General features: G+C 40.4%; 1 protein-coding gene across 5 annotated transcripts in view; it reads right to left on the bottom strand.

Moving 5' to 3' along the window:
* Positions 1-2057: 2057 nt before the first annotated feature.
* The window catches only part of ZMPSTE24 (zinc metallopeptidase STE24), a 42240-nt gene continuing 26615 nt past the window's right edge, over positions 2058-17682 (bottom strand). For 4 of the 5 annotated variants that reach the window (XM_040469781.1, XM_040469778.1, XM_040469777.1 and 1 more), the window contains 3 exons: positions 11192-11296; positions 8168-8311; positions 2712-4456 (listed from right to left, as the gene is read on the bottom strand). In XM_040469781.1, the coding sequence (XP_040325715.1) occupies positions 4232-4456; positions 8168-8311; positions 11192-11296 (474 nt within the window). In that variant the 3' untranslated portion in view covers positions 2712-4231. Of the gene's footprint in view, positions 2668-2711; positions 4457-8167; positions 8312-11191; positions 11297-17682 lie in introns of those variants that run through there. The other variant, XM_040469780.1, reaches the window with a different exon arrangement.

Genomic DNA, 17682 nt, shown 5'->3' with positions numbered 1-17682 from the left:
CATCAAGCCAGTATTGCATCAGGAGAGCCCAGCTCCTTCTCAGAGGCCGAGCAGTCTCTCCGCCATGGCCTGCGAAGACTCAGGTCCCAAACCTGCCCCTGGCAGAACTCCAGGAGTCCGGATGATGGGATTTTTGTTTCAAGTAATTTAGTAAGTCACTAATCTTTCAACCCAGATGGCCAGTGTCCAACCCACGCTGCTAAAATCAACAGTGACAAGGGCTTTCAGCCAGAGCTCTGGTGTTTTACCGACAAACAGGGTCTCCAGTTGTCTGCTGGGTACTCTGGCACTTTCCAAAGGGGGTGTTGAGACCGGGGCACTGGGCGGGCTTAGAAGCTGATGAGGCCCTCTGCCAGGTAAGCATGCACAGGAACGGTGTAGCAGCAGCCCAGAGGCTGCTCTAAAAGATCGGGTAGGAGCAGAAATATTCCCAGGATAAATGGTGGGCTTGTTTCTTAGCCACAGAACAAGGCTTCTGTTGGTGATAGGACCCACAGCCAGTTGCCTTAGTTACTGGGCCTGTGTCATGCTGCTCACGAGGTCACCTTGAACCAAAGCTAGTGGATCTAGCTCCAGGTGGATGAGGAGAAATGTGTCCTCTGCCCCTTCGCCTACCCTATGTGATAAGCACCTCAAACTCAACCTGTCCAAAACTGAAGTCATTCCCCTCCCCCAAACTGCTTCTTCAGCGTACCCTACCTCAGTGACTAGTTCTACCATCTACCAGGTGCCCAGGCCTGAAACCCACATCATCTTTAACTCCTGCCTTCACCTCCAACGCCAATTCATTTCCAACCCTGTCGATCTCTCCTTTTCACTCATTCAGCAAGTATTCATTCATTCCATAAACACCGTTGTCTCCCCAGTTAGAATGTAAGCTCTATGAAGGCAGTTTTTTTTGTTGTTGCTGTTCTCTTCACTGCTGTATTCTCAGCCTCCAACAATATACAGTATTTAACAGGAACTTTATATTAGCTAAATGAGTATTATTTGAGATAATATCCATAAGCTTCATTATGGCACACAAGCCCCTTGGGCCTGGACCATCTTCCTCTTCAGGCTCATTTCTCACTCCTAACTTCTTGCAGTTCCTAAAATGCCCCAGTTCTCTTGTTTTATACCTGCTGTTCCCTGGAATACCACCCCCACCCTTCTTCACCTGATTCCTACTCCTATTTCAAAACTTGCTCAGGTCCTCTAGCAATCCTCTCCTCTCCAACTGCCAACTGCAAGCTTCATCCTGCTTACTGGGTGTGGGCAGTCCTGGTTTCACAGATTTTTAGAAAATATGTATCTTCCTATCTGTCTCTGGTCAAAGTGGGAAATCCTCCTCCCTGGAACCCATCCTGGATAAGAAGACCCAGAGGCTTTCCTATCTGTGTTGTCTGAACAGGATGGTACCGTTCCACTACGGGCCGTACCTGCCTTCCCACCAAACTATATATAGCCTGCTACACAAGTTACTTGCTCACATCATTGTGGTCTTGAAATGTACGTTTTGAGATAGAAGTTCCTTGTAATTTTCTTTGTACAGCACCTAGGACAGAACTTAAAAACCCTCATGTAGTACTCATTAAGCTTTCTGCTAATAATGATAAAATACTCAAAACAGTCAAAGCTACATAAAACATATGTGCAGAAGAATCCAAAGGATTGATGAAGACCAAATGGAAGAAGGCTTCCTCAGGGAGGGGAATGCTACCTACAGGATTAAGGATGATGGGGAGAACATAAAGGCCACAGACAAGCTGGCACCGTCACTGGAACTAACATTATTGAATTAATCCTAGGAATTCTGCTCCCATCCTCAACAGAGGGAAAATTTACTAGTAGCTCTCAGACTTCTGCAAAGGGCCAAGTTTGATACAAAGACAATATATACTTGGGGAGCCTGAGTGGCTCAGTTGGTTAAGCATCTGACTTCAGCTCAGGTCGTGATCTCGTGTCGCGGTTCGTGGGTTTGAGCCCCACATCGGGCTCTGCGCTGAAGCTCGAGCCTGGAGCTTGCTTCAGATTCTGTATATCCCTCACTCTCTCTGCCCCTCTCCCGCTCACACACACTCTCTCTCTCAGAAATAAACATTAAAAAATAAAAAAATTAAAAAGACAGTATATATTCTACCTCAGCAGACTCTACCTTATTCAGAGATCAACACTGCCGAGGCCCTGCCATTTTACCTGAGGCCTTAATCTGCTTTATCCTGTCCCCTGTATATTAGGGGGAGAATTAGGGTACAGAGTGCCACCTCCTTCCTTAGCTGGCCTCTCTACTCTTGCCCCTGACAGGTCAGAATCCAGGGAACCCATCAGTACTAGCCAGCCATCCCTATGCCTCTGCCATCCATAAACTGGAGGTGACTAGGTCAAACAATCACATATCAAAAAGCTAGCTATTGCTGTCACAGGTAAGGGAGCCCAAAGAGGCAGCTGGAGCAGACCAGACAGACCGAAGACAACCTGAGCTGATGGAAGTGGAGCAGTGGTTCCGAAGGAAGCTTCTGAGGAAACCTCAAGAAGCGGTGGCCCTCCGGAGGGGAGCAGGAGGAAGGCACAGAGACGGCTGTGCGCATCAGGCACAGGGTGGCAGTGGCGTCACTCAGCAGTAGGGCCGCTTCTTCCCACTCGTCACGACCAGCCCTCGGTCCCTCTGGGATAACAAACATACGTCTAGGTAACAAATGACACACAATTTTGTCAAATTAAGGACAAAGTCCATCAATCCGCATTGGCAATTTTTAATGTTTCACTTGTGCAGAACTGAAATTTGTATTCAAAGGCACAGAAGGAAGGAAAGGCAGTTATCACAGCGTGAATTCACAGATAAAGGGTGCTGGATAAAATCATCAGACTGCTCCTCTTTAGCCTTAGGAAAATAAATAATGCAGTACTAAACTAGCTTTATTTTTATTATATTTCCATGTAAAGGCAGTACCCAAATATCAGCTGAGTAAAAGACTTTCTGGCCAGATACCAAAGGTGCACAGCTGATCCGCTTTGGGATGAATGCCCAGAAAGGAAACATTACCAGAGGGTGCGAGCTCCAGGCACAAAGTAAGATCTCATTCAGAAAATGGACAGAGATTTGAAGCAGTCAAACACACAGCTTTGAAAACTGGAAAAGTAATTTTCGTGACATTTGTTTTGAAAATAAAAATTAGCTGCACATCAAGAACTGTAATTTTCAAAAATGGAATCAGGCCTGATTAGTACTTATGACTTCCCGATAAAAATTACAAAAATAAAAACTGAAACTCTTCTGTTCTTGAAAGAGATATAAAACTATATTTTTTTCCTGAAATACCATAAGAGAACCATCAGTATTTCACCCTATGTCTCTTAAAATGTCCTTTTGTTCTTCTTTCCACATTCTGCCACTTTAAAAATAGCAAAACCTTTTCAATATGGCGATTGCTGCTAAGTGAAAGGATGTACTGTTTATTGAATCAGAGTATAAATGAGGAAAAAGCTGAAATGTTCTGAAAAATACTAGTTTACGCCGTAATGAGATCATATCCACCAGGTAGAAAGAAAGATAAAGACGGAGATTTTCCTAAAAACAAAAACAAAACCCAGTGATTTAAAACCTTCTAAACATAATTTCTAATTTCAAAGCACTATTTAGAAGCTCCTGATCGGTGTGATGCAAGAGAGGGAACAGAGACATTTGGTAGAACAGAACATATTTCTAATTGGTTTCATTTAAATCACATCAGCCTTACTAATTATTACCTTTCTTCCTTATGTAAAACACTGATTCACCAGGTTAGATCACAAGAACATGGAAGTAAAAACAAATCTCAACTCAGGTCCGAGCACAGTGATTTGGGACCACTGTCTCACTCCCTCACAGACAAAACTGGGTGGTGTTCCTCTTTTAAACACAGGCCCCCAAACACCTTATATGCAGGTTCCATATAAGTGTGTAAATAAAACAAGTTCTGTATTTTCTCAAATAATTTTAAAAGTTGATGGTAAAATTAGATGCTAGAGATAAAACCATGCTTTTAAAAACATTAAGCCTCAAAATTTCATCCAGTGTTTTAAGAAATGGATTATTAAAATCATTTTTGAAATGAGATATTAAATGTATTTAAATCTGGGTTTTTCTGTACTTAATAATTTTTCTTAAAAAAAAAAAAAAAAAAAAAAAGGTTTAAAAACATCAAGAGCTGGAACATGCTGCCAGGACAGAAATAATCAGAAATGTCTTCAGTCGCAGACCCTGGGCACCTCAGTCTTGTTTTGAACTTTCCAAAGCTTGAAGCCTCTCCAGTAGTGGAGGGTGAGAATAATGCCACATTGAAAACAGCCAGTCCGAAACAGGGAATCCCAAGTTATCTTTGTTTAGTTTGATTAAAGCAGAATATAAGTCTTTAGCTTTTCCAAGTTTCTTGGCAAACGCATCGGCTTGAAACTCAAATCTGCGGCTTAGGACTGTTAGGCAGAAAGAAAGAACCTGAAAAAGTAAACAGAAGGGGTTTGACCACTGCCCACCTCTGCGGCCACTGGCGGGCGCATGAGCAAGGCGTGAGGGCAAAGTCCAGCTCAGGATAAGAGAAACAACAGGTCCAAAGGAAGATCACTAGTATTTAGGGAACTAAGGTGGGGAATTGTTATAAATTGAGACTTTTCCCCCAAGCAAACAGACCAGAAACAGATATATACCCAAATCAATGTTCTTCTTACCAAAAAAATACTAATTTTTAAGCATCTGCCAGGTGCCAGCCACTGCTGTAGGCACTTTATGTATTCCCGAACAATCCTACATGGTCATTAGTCTTACTGTTGTTTCACAGATGAGGAAGGTCATGTTCAGAGAGGTGAAATAACTTGGTGGAAGTCACACAGCTAGAAGGTTGTGGCACTGAGATTCTTGGTACCTCCATAGCCCACACACACCACCTTCCTCCGGGTCAGAGTTAAGTCGTGCTGATTTCTATTCAGACCCTTTCTTTCTCTATTAAAATATATTCTTGGAGCGCCAGGGTGGCTCAGTCAGTTGAGCGTCCAACTTTGGCTCAGGTCATGATCTCATGGCTCGTGAGTTCGAGCCCCACGTAGGGCTCTGTGCTGACAGCTCGGAGCCTGGAGGCTGCTTCAGATTCTGTGTCTCCCTCTCTCTCTGCCCCAACCCACTCGCATTCTGTCTCTGTCTCTCACAAAAATAAATAAACATTAAAATAAATAAATAAATAAATAAATAAATAAATAAATAAATAAATGTGTGTGTGTGTGTGTGTGTGTGTGTGTGTGTGTGTGTGTGTGTGTATTCATTCTTGGGAGGCACCTGGGTGGCTCAGTCGGTTAAAGTGTCCAACTTCAGCTCAGGTCATGATCTCACAGTTTGTGAGTTTGAGCCCCACGTCCGGTTCTGTGCTGACAGCTCAGAGCCTGGAGCCTGCTTCAGATTCTGTGTCTCCTTCTCTCTCTGCCCCTCCTCCACTCGTGCTCTGTCTCTCTCTTTCTCTCTCTCTCTCTCTCTCTCTGTCTCTCTCAAAAATTAAAAAATATATATATATATATTCTTGGGGCACCTGGGTGGCTCAGTCGGCTAAGTGTCCAACTTCAGCTCAGGTCATGATCTCACAGTTTGCGAGTTTGAGCCCCACTATCGGGCTGCCCGCTGTCAGCACATAGTCCGCTTCAGATCCTCTCTCTCTGTCTCTCTCAAAAGTAAATAAACATTTTAAAAAACTGAAAAAAAATTCTTGCTCACTAATTCCATATAAAAGGCTATAGTCTACAACCTCAAAACAGAATTTTCTAAAATGTTCTGAGCTATGACAACATTGCCAGAATAAATATCCAGTCTCTGAACGGACCATTACAAAGGGGACAAACTTCATTTGAAAATACACATTTCTGAGGGAAAAATAATTTATTTGTATACTGGAGTACTTCAGGTTGAATGACATGAGTTCTAGTTCTTACCTTAAAATACTTCAGCATTAAGACAAAAAATAAGTTTAAAAAAGTCTCTCATTTGTACCTCTCACTGCTACTAGCAAATAGAGAGTTTCAAAATGAAGTCTGGGAGTTCCTAATCCCTTCTTAGACATATTCAAAGCTAATATCTGAATTCCGCCTGAAATTTCTCTCCAAATCTTGAATAGACTTTTTGGGACAGAATCATTAAGTGGTCCTCGTCGAGCTATCGATGGATCAATTTTTCTCCTGATTGTAAGTAAAGCATTCTTTACTAACCTGCACCTGCTGGCTCTGCCGTACACTGCCAAACTTTTCTTAATATTAAGGGCAATTTCCCCATCTTTCCCAGGAAAATAGCTCTTTCTTATCATGCCCTCTTTTTAAATTTTATTAAAAAATTTTTTTTAATGTTTATTTATCTTTGAGAGAAAGAGACAGAGCACAAGTGGGGGAGGGGGAGGGGCAGAGAGAGAGAGAGGGAGACACAGAATCTAAAGCAGGCTCCAGGCTGTGAGCTGTCAGCACAGAGCCTGATGTGGGGCTGAACCCACGAACTGTGAGATCATGACCTGAGCCAAAGTCGGACGCTTAACGACTAAGCCACCCAGGCAGGCGCCCCATCCTATCATGCCCTCTTAAACGCTGACAATTAAACATAAATCTTTTTGTTCAAATACCTAGTTCTTTTGAAACAAATCTCGTGGGCTCTTCAAGATTTTTTAAACAGTTGCTAGTATCTCTGTGGATTAATCACGTTTCAAATTACTCTAATACCCCACATCTATTTGGGTGGTTTTTGAAGTGAACTCAACCACTCAATATAAGAGAGCAAACAAGCAAAACAAAAATCTCTGAGCAGTCAAATTAGCTGTGGCAAAGAATAACCACTAACACTGTGCATGCCTGTAGTTAGAATAGGACCCTTCGAATCAGTCAATCTAGTAACCGCGACCCAATGAGTTTGATGATCTGATTTTCTCGTCTAGGGTAGGTTAAGGATACCAACTAGAAAGGGATAATGACATACAAGAAAGTCACACTGACAGGATCATCAGCCTGACAGTGAGGGAAGAAACAAAAAAATTTGTTAAATAAATAGCACAACTGCTTCAAAAGCAGAGCAGCGGGAGTCACTCAGTATACATAGCTCAGTGTCCTTAAGGCACTGCTGAACTGTGAAGTTCTCTAGAGGTGCCTGGCTGGCTCAGTCAGTGGAGCATGAGACTCTTGATCTCGGAGTTGTTAGTTCAAGCCCCACGCTGGGTGTGGAGATTACTTAAAATCTTAAAAAAAAAAAGTCTTCTTTAACCTCTTTAAGCAGTAACAAACTACATAAGGCATTTTATAAATATTCTCAGTTAAAATAAAAAAGAATTTAAAGGTAATAAATCTCAGTGTTCTGGAAAACTTTGTTAGTTTATGTGGACAATGCTATGCAAATATGATCTATTCCTATTTCTCTTCCAAACCTCCTCCCCCTTTTTAATGGAGAAATAGGATTCATTTAGTTTATCTAAAAATCTTAACTCTACAACCTGTCTCAAAGAGAATTTTTGTCAATGGAGATCACTCAAGATCCCCAATATTATTTCCTGGCTTAATTTATCAAATATCATGACATGCTGCCATCATCAGATTTGTTAATATACAGTCTCATTAATCCATGCCGTATCACCTGTATGCAGTCTCCCTACTGGGCAATCCGGAGCGGTGATTCTTAAGCCTCACTTACCATAACACCCCGCCCAGTTCTGACTTAGAGGGCCTGTGGTGGGACCCTAAGGCCATTCTGAAGGGGATGGGCGGAGGACACGATCAGGGGAACACTGTCACACTGCCTCCCTTATCCAGCCATACAGGCACTCAACTATCATTGTTTCGTCCCCTCACACACAGAAGATTTTCAGCCAAACACTGGTGAATATGTCATCTAGGACTTAGCATTCTCCTAGTTAATCTCCACCTACCATGCCTCTGAGGTACGTTAGGATCTAAGTTTTCACCACCAAAGTCTAGTCCTCGACTATTCCCCCATTAACAGCATGCAAGCATTTGTTCATTTGGGCTTGGGTTTTTCTGCTACTTTCTTCTACTGGCCAGTAAATCAAGGGACTAAAAGGTTTTGTTTCATCTACTTGTTAAAACTACAGTTTTGTTTATTTCTTTTTTCACTATCCTAAAGGTTCTAGATTTGAAATACAAGGGCATATGTAAGATAATTATAAAGATTATACATTACCTCATTGTAAGGTGAAAAAATAAATTGGAAGATGATCAATAATCCAATTAGAGTGGGTTGGCTGTTATAGAAACCAAATGCAGAAAAAAGCTCCTTTCGACCAATTAATACAGCAAACAAGAAGAAACACAGGAAGGAATTCATCTGGAAAGAAAGATACAAAATCTAAGTTATTACTAAGGTGATTTATTTCACTGTGGAATCAGAAATACCAAAAAAAAAAACTAGAATCAGACATCACGGTGAGATTTTAACAATAGTGTTAGTGTAATCAGAGAAACAAGTTATTTAGGTAATTTTATAGTTTTATTCTAGAAAGAAAAATAAAATTTCCCCAAATGTATAAGCTGTACAGTTTTTTTAGAAGGACAGGCTTAAATGGAGGCTCTAATAACTGAGGGTTTGAAGTGGCCAACAGCAGGGGCACCTGGGTGGCTCGGTCGGTTGGGCTTCTGACTTCAGCTCAGGTCATGATCTTGTGGTTCACGGTTTGAGCCCCACGTCAGGCTATGTGCTGACAGCTCGGAGCCTGGAGCCTGCTTAGGATTCAGTGTCTCCCTCTCTCCCTGCCCCTCCCCTGCTCACGCTCAGTCTCACACTCTCTCTCTCTCTCAAAAAAATAAAAACATTAAAAAAAATAATGATAATAATAAAGTGGCCAACAGCAATGAGATATTTTCTTTCTGTAAAAAGTTAAATGGCTAGAATGGATTCTGGCTTTGTTTGCATTAAATCATAATCAGATACAAGGCCTTCCACCTGACTGTGATGTGGAAGCTCCAAGAAACAAGCTTCCCTTGAATACTTTTTAGGACCACTAGAGCTGTACTGAGCAGTTAGGTCCAAGAGAAAAATGGTGTATCTTTAACAATAAATGAGAGAAAAAGAGTCAAAAGTCTGTACCAAAATATGAGTAAAGGGGTACTGGAGTTAGGTAGAGAACAAATACCATTCTTTCCCTCGGCAGGTCAGGATCTTGGGAGACCATAGGTACCATATTTGAGGGTGCTGCTCCAAACCATTTGCCAGAGAACTCAAACACTACCAGCCTAGAGTGGGGCTCAGCATAAGGTTCACCAGCCCCAGGATGAAGTGCAAGCAGCTCACCATTCAGCCCTTGTAACCCCGTGGATCCACATGACAAGCTCCTAGAATTATGAAGGTCCTAGAACTATGAGCTATGCATATCATTTTTGTCAAGTAACTACTGTCTTTCTGAAAAACAACTCTGGGTTTGCTACTGTGCCCTACTAGAGACTGATTCCTGACTGGGACGGCAGGACCCTGCAAACCGAGCTGCCTCTCCTACACTGGATGCTATGCTGGCTCACCTAGCCAGGAAACTGGAATGTCCTGAAGCACCCCAACATCACGCCTAAGTGGCATATATGCGAGCGGGAATGAAGGATGTCATGAAGGCAGAAGTTAAAAGAGCAGGTAGCTCATACACCTAGTATGCCAACTCCTGACCCTCTGCCATCCCTCAACCAACCCTATTCATGGGGAGCTCCCTATAATCATTTGATTGAGGAGGAAAAGTCCGAGACCATTTTACAAATAACTTAATACAATTTGCTGGCACCAGCTGAAATGAACTGCTATGGCATTACAGAACCACTCAGGGCTGTTCCTGGCAAACAGTGGTGAAGGAAATACTCTCAGTGAAGGAAACTTTAGTAGTATACCTCATTGCCCACTCAGTCTGGAAGAAGAGAAGGCCTGAGCTGAGGATAAAATCATTGGCAGTGGTAAATATTGGTTTGGCTGGATGATCAGGGCCTCGGAACAAACTCAAGGATGGCTAACAAGAAGATCTGGAAAAGAGGTATGTGGAAAAACTTCCAAAATTAGCCCACAGTACGATGATATATTGGCCCAATGTGAATGTTCACCAAAGGAGTCCATGGTAAAGGAGGCTGTCGATAAGGTGGAGAAGATACCTGCTCTGTGGATGTCAGTTAGCCTCTTTCCCTAGACACTCTAGGACTTGGTCAAGGGACTCTTGAACAAAGTGGTCAAGGTGCCAGAAATGGAGTCAGTGCATTGTTCAACAACCCAGACATTCCCCCCACTGGCTTTTGATGAGTGCCCAATCTATTAGAAGGGGCAGTCAACCCCACCCACATCAGGTACGACACCTCAGGGACCAGCTGACCACCTCAGGGTAGCCTAATTCCATTGGACCCCTTTCTTCATGAAGGCGGCTGAGACTTTCCTCTTTAGACTGAATACTCTGAACTTGGATTTGGACTTATCTTCTTATCTACTGCCATGTATCCATACAACTAGCTTCAAGCCAAGGAACTCATTTTCTGCTGAAAGATGCAAGGCAACAGGAAGGGCCCGTGGGGGCTTACAAATCCTCACACACACCGTCCTCCAGAACCAGCGGCCCTTTAGAAAGGTACAAAGACCTACTTTAGACTCAGTGAAGGCCACACCTGCTCCAAACCAGTCAACAAAGTATAGTGCTATTTCACCTGGAGCCTGACAACTATGGTAACAGTTGGTTTAGAGAGGTGATTTAGGTCCCAGAGGAGGAATGTTATAGGAATAGTTATTTTCTTCTTTATCTTTACTACATTTTTCCAACTTCTTTTCAATAGATGTATAATGACTTATAAAGGAGAAAAAAGTTTACAAAAAAATCCAGCTTATCAAGTCTCATGCTTCTTGATCTTCACAGCTAAGTGACTCTGCAGGCAGTGATGGTGGTGGTAACAATCAACACTGACACAGTCCTAACCACATTCCACGTACTACTCCACAGTCTTTACATGTATTAACTCAGTGAATTCTTACATCAATCCTAGGAAGTATTATAATTCAATAACGGATGGAGGCAGAGAGAGGTTAAGGAACTTGCCTGAGGGCACAGGGATGAAGTCAAGGAGCCGTGATATGAAGCCAGGTATCCTGGCTACAGAGTCCGTCTTAACCTCTCTACTAGACCACCTCTCCTGCCTGCCATACTTACCCTCTGACTACCTTGCCATAAAAAGGGAACTGTCACTCCCAACTTACCTGGCTGATAATGATATTTTTGACTGTGTGTCCCAACTTCCAGTGTCCCAGTTCATGGCCCAGTACAGCAAGCACTTCCTCATTTTTACATCCTTGTTTCTTATTCTAAATCAAAGAACATGTTGCGAATAAATTATTAACAACCTTCACAAAATTTATACCTTTTAACCCAGTAAGAGCCCTTCTTAGATTCTAACTTAAAAAAAAAAACAATCAGACTTTTGTGCAAAACTGTTCATTCATTTAACAAAACATTCTCTGAATCACTCCATGGTAGACATTGGGTTAACCACTGGAGAGAGAATCATGAACAAGATAGACATTCCCTGACTTCATGAAACTTATAGTCTAACTTGGATTTGAAAAAAAAAAACAAAAACAAGTGTTAAAAATATAAATCTTGAGGGTGGGTGATGGGTATTGAGGAGGGCACCTTTTGGGATGAGCATTGGGTGTTGTATGGAAACCATTTTGACAATAAATTTCATATATTGAAAAAAACAAAACAAACAAACAAAAAATATAAATCTTTATCAGTAGGACAACATTTAAATAAATCATGACAAATTTATATGACAGCTATATTATAAACCCATTAGAAATGTTTCAAAAATTATGTTCTGACATGGGAAAAGTTTACTAGGTGAAGAAAGCAGGATACAAAGCTAAAAATAGTGATCCCAATGATGAAAAAATGTGAATGTGCACATAAAAATGAACAACACAGAACCAAATGATGTACATCAAATGTCAACAGTAGTTTTTTCTATGTGATAGAAATTATAGTGATGTGTAACTAGCTTATATCTTTCCTATTTTCCAAATTATCCACAAATAAGCACATATCACTTATGATCACAAATACACCATGAATTGCCATTTAAAAAATCAAAACTTCCAAGTCAAGGTAGCAGAAAGAACAAAATCCCCCATAAAACTACGACCAAGAGATTTTTAAGATGTTAAACCCACAAGGAAGGGGAAAACAGGAGAGGTGACAACAGCAACATTTTGGAAGCAGGAAAGCAGATGGACAAGTGATATGGACTTAGCAGACTAAAGAAAGCTGACTCACAAGCCAGCAGTGCAGCAAGCAGAAGCAGCCTGATTTATCCCACACAGTCTTCACAGGGCTTGGACACTAACAGCACTAGGTACTTCTGGAACTGGGGGAAGGGGGAAGGCAGCTAAAATAAGAATTGAGTGAGAGTGGTTTCAGCAGTGGTTAAAGCTATAGATTCCTTCTCCAACTCTACACAAAAAAGCAACTGCCCCTGTCCCTGGAAGGAGCCTAAACATTCATTCTCTCTGGGTAAAAGAAGAGGACCTTTCAACTAGCAAGTGGGCCTAGTGGAGGGCCAGGGCACACGAGCATGGTCTGCGTACACAGACTATGCGTCTGTGTTAGGTTAGCTATTGTAAGGGTATGCTGAACACTGAGGACTCTCCCCCCACCAAGCCCTCTCCCCACACTGGGCTCCCAGAACACTACCCCCCAGGCAAAGGATCAGATGAGTACTCCCTGGGAACTCTGACCACTCTACCAGGAAACACCTGAGGATACTAACACCCAGGTGTTCTCCAGCAAGAAGCCCACCCAGGTCACCCTACAGTGAAGCTCAAAGTGGACAAGCCTTAGCTACAGGCTCAGAGATTCCAATCAAGTTTTTAGCCCCCATTCTCTTATTAAGGAGTAGACAACCAAGAATTACCAGATATATGAAGGAAGCTGTTAAGATAGAACACTAGAACCTGAAAAAAAGCAGTATGGATGGCATAGAAATTATATAAGGAAAATATTTGAATTTTTTCCCCTTCAACACATACGAAGACCGGGCCGGGAAAGATTAAATAACTACAAAAATTGCTAGCATTTATTTAACAGTGACTACATACATAGGCCCCGTGCTAAATACTTAATTATCTCATTTATACATCAAAATCATCATGACAAAAGTATTCTTACCATACCACTTTATAGATGAGAAAATTTAGGCACAGAGAAGTTAACTAATTTTCCTCTAACCACAAAGCCAAAGTCTGGAATTTGAAGCCAAGTGGTCTGATGCCAGAGACCTGTACTTTCAACTTTTACAAACTATGAATGTAAAAGTATTCAATATTCATTAATCAAATAAGATAAATAACTTTAGTTGACACATATGTAATCATTTGCTTATTATTACAATATTACAAAATTAAACATAAATGGCAGGTGGTCATATGGATGATGATATATAATGTTTACTAAGCCAAATAAAATTCTGTTCACAAATTTCCCAGATTCAATGTAAATAGTGCCAAGACACAATGAACAATTTAATCTTATACACACTCACACATGTACACACACATATTCACTCACGAACACACACACACACACACACACACCCCTAGACACCTGAGTCTGGCAATGTTACTAACTAGATAGTCTGAAAAACCCTCAGACATCTAAAAATACTTACTAAGTTATAAATATCCTTTTAGATATATAGTTTATTTCCTATGTCAGAAAAAAAAAGGAAAAGCCAAAGGTGAGGAGGTGAAATTGAGATCCCTCGCACAAATCCATGAAGGGCTACACTCTGAGTCAAAGAGTGAGCTAGGAAAAACTACAGTGGCAAAATAACCCAAATTTGTCAAGTCTCACATAAAGTGGAAAAAAAAATATTTCTTACTAAAATTCAAAATCATTATCTGTATAATATGGTCCAGAAAAATCCCAAGCTGACCGATTAAAATACTTCTGGTTTGGTGGCACTGGGGACAGATGACCCAAGCAAATGCAAATCCTCTATTGAGGATTGTACCCTAAACCCAGACCCCTCAGGATTCCTAAAGATTAAAATCAGTGATGCATTATGAGGTCACAATAAAAATTACCAAAGACTTCAGAAGACAATGGAACAATGAGTAAGTTAGCAGAAACAATAAAGAGCACCATTAGCTCCATAAGACTTCAGATAATGGAACTATTAGCTACAAAAAAAACCCAAAAACCAAAAAAACCCAGCATGCTTTACACAAAGAAGAGATCTAAAAACACTGAGGAAGGAACTAGAGAATTCCAGAAACAACCAAACTGGTTTGAAAAAGAAACAAACAGAGCTTTAAAACTGAAACACAACAGGCTGGCTAAAGAATAAATAGATTAAATATACCTAGGGAAAAGAATAAAGAGAGGGAAAATATGAAATAGTGGTTACCACTTGTGGAAGACAGAATGAGATAGTGTGACATTCATCTAACTGGAATTCCAGAAAGGCAGACTGGAGAGAATGGGAGAGAAGCAACACTCACAGATACAACTGGCCAAGAATTTTCAAAACTTCAGGAAAGATCTAAGTTGTTAGATTTAGGAATCACAATATATCCCAAGTAGGACTGAGATAAAGAAGTCCATACCTGCAGAACATGAAAATCAAAGAGAAATCTTAAGAACCACCGAAGAGAACTATAAAGAAATGACAAAAACTCAGAGTAGACTTTTTCAACAGGAACAAAAGCCACAACACAATGGAATGGCATCTTTAAAGTGCTAATATAAATAGCTCAATGAGACAGTCAGTCCTGGGTCGCCTGGCTGGCTCAGTGGGTTGAGCATCCAACTCTTGATTTTGGCTGCGGTCATGATCTCATGGGTTGCTTAGGATTCTCTCTCTCTCCCTCTCTCTCTGCCCCTCCCCTGCTTATGTTTTCTCTGTTTCTCTCCAAAAAAAAAAAAAAAAAAAAAAAAAAAAGATAGTCTTAAATTGACATCTAAGCATGAGAATGAAATAAAAACAAAATCCAAAAATTTCTTAAGAAGTTGCTAAGACATATACTTCTGGAAAAAGGAAAGTTATTTCTGAAAGGAAGGTATAAGATGAATAAGGAATGGTAAGCAAAGAAACAGGTAAGCATATGAGTAAATCTAAAAAATGACTGTATGGGGCGCCTGGGTGGCGCAGTCGGTTAAGCGTCCGACTTCAGCCAGGTCACGATCTCGCGGTCCGTGAGTTCGAGCCCCGCGTCGGGCTCTGGGCTGATGGCTCAGAGCCTGGAGCCTGTTTCCGATTCTGTGTCTCCCTCTCTCTCTCTGCCCCTCCCCTGTTCATGCTCTGTCTCTCTCTGTCCCAAAAATAAATAAACGTTGAAAAAAATAAAAATAAAAAAAATAAATAAAAATAAATAAATAAATAAAAATGACTGTATGAAATAATAATTATAATGCTAATTTGGGAGATAAAAATAAAATAAAATAAAAATAAAACACAAGATGAAAGGAGGAATTGGATCAAAGTGTATATGGTCCCTGGATTGTTCAGGAAGCAGTGAAGATACTATATATTTTAAGATTTTAAGTTATATGGGCAATCCTAATTTTTTTTTTAATGTTTATTTATTTGTGAGTGACAGAGAGACAGAGTGTGAGAGGGGCAGAAAGAGAGGGAGTGACAGAATCTGAAGCAGGCTCCAGGCTCTGAGTTGTCAGCACAGAGCCCAACGTGGGGCTCAAACTCACACACAGACTGTGAGATCATGACCCGAGCTGAAGTCAGACGCTTAACCGACTGAGCCACCCAGGCGCCCCTGGGCAATCCTAATTTTTAACAGCAGTCACTGAAAGCACAATCATACAAGAACCTTCCAACCTGAATTACAACTCAAATAGAATTTTTTAAAACCCTCAGTCATGAAGGCATGAAGATGTACATGTGTATGTTCAGGGGTGGGGTGGGGATACGGGAAGGACAGAAGAAAAAGGCATAAAGTAATATGGCAGAAACAATTCCAAGTATTAGTAATCACAACATATATAAATAAACTAAGCTGGTCAAAAAAAAAAATAGTGACTCTCAATCATAAATCTACCTACATGCTATGTATAAGGCATCTAAGACAGGATGGTAAGTTGAGAAGTAAAAGGATGATTGAGTTAGTGGTGGCTCACTGCACAACGTGATAAAAATAAATAAAAACCACTGAATTATACACTCAAAAATGGTAGAAATGGTGAATTTTAGCTCAAGAAATTTTTAAACAAATGGATGACATCTAGCAAACATTAACCAAAAGAAAACTGGTATAGCTGTATTAACAGCAGACAAAATCAACTTAAACGGCAACTTAATGGGCGCCCAGATGGCTCAATAGGTGGAACATAGGACTCTTGACCTCAGAACGGTGAGTTCGAGACCCAACCCATGTTGGGTGTAGAGATTACTTAAAAATAAAAAAAAAATAAAAAAAAAAAAGAAAAGAAAAGAAACTTAAAGGCATTACTAAAGAAGGTCACCACAGAATTCGCCCAAGGTTCAATTTACCTTTGGATGCATTAATTCTAAATTTACATGTATCTAATACTATTTCCTCAGAATACATTTATTCTGACAAATCTATCATAATAGAGGATGTTAACATACTTCTCTCAATAACTGAAACGCCAAGCAAATAAAATATCAAAAAGATATAAAGATGTGAGCCAAATACTAAATAAGCTTGACCTACTGACACACACAATATCCTGCAACAATTAAAGAACTTATATCCTAGAAAGTAAAGGCCAAGAAAGTTTTGAAATATACTCCAGATACTTAAAAGGGTGAGGTACAAAAAAACCCAGATGAATTGTGGAATTGATTTTGTTTTATGCAGTTTAGAAAAATGCAACCTAATGGGAACACAAGCAGTAAGATTTATTGGAATCTAGATATTCTACCACCTTTCCCCTCCTTCCCCAATTCCTCCTTTTTAAGGAGATGTCCATTTAAAGTGAGGCTGGGTAGATACATGAGAAAGAGGATAAAGAGATCTGCAAGATAGTATTGACATTTATTATCTCTTTTCCTTTCAAGTATTAGAATTTAGGCCAGAGCAAGAACCGATAAGAAAACTGGCCTAGTTCTTTAAAAGACAGAGAGACATTCGTGCACCTGCACCTTCAGGGCCATTAAGAAAGAATCACAATTTAAAGCACCAATTAGTAGACATCTATTCTAAGGGGGAAATTAAGACTGAAGATCCACATATGAAGATATTTACTGCAAGAATATTTTTAACAACAAAACACTGGCAATAATCCATATATCCAACAGGAGGAGAAAGATGGAAAAAATGAGTTTATAAAGACTAGAAATACATATAGTAAAATGTTTATGGTCAGGCGGATTAGTCATGTTTTCTAAGTTTTCTATTGCTTTCATAAGCAAAAATATGGCTGTTTTGTTTAATAATAAAAATAATAGCTCCCACCCATTAATGGCCTATGTGTAGATCAGACATTTTACATGCAGCTCATTAATCTCCACTGCTAGAAGGCAGCTATCATTTGCCTCATTTTATATAAAGTAACTTGGTCCTCAGGCTTCTGTTTTCACTAGTTCCCAGCTTCCCAGTATGAACTATGAATTCTTTCATTAAACAACCAGCTCTCTACTAGATGGCGCAGGTTCCTGTGTCTAGGTTTAGGAAGCTATATATATATATATATATATATATATATATATATA

This window comes from Herpailurus yagouaroundi, unplaced genomic scaffold, assembly GCF_014898765.1.
Source record: "Herpailurus yagouaroundi ecotype Mexico unplaced genomic scaffold, PumYag 77, whole genome shotgun sequence".
NCBI classification, from domain to species: domain Eukaryota; kingdom Metazoa; phylum Chordata; class Mammalia; order Carnivora; family Felidae; genus Herpailurus; species Herpailurus yagouaroundi.
This window is presented reverse-complemented; position numbering and strand designations above follow the sequence as displayed.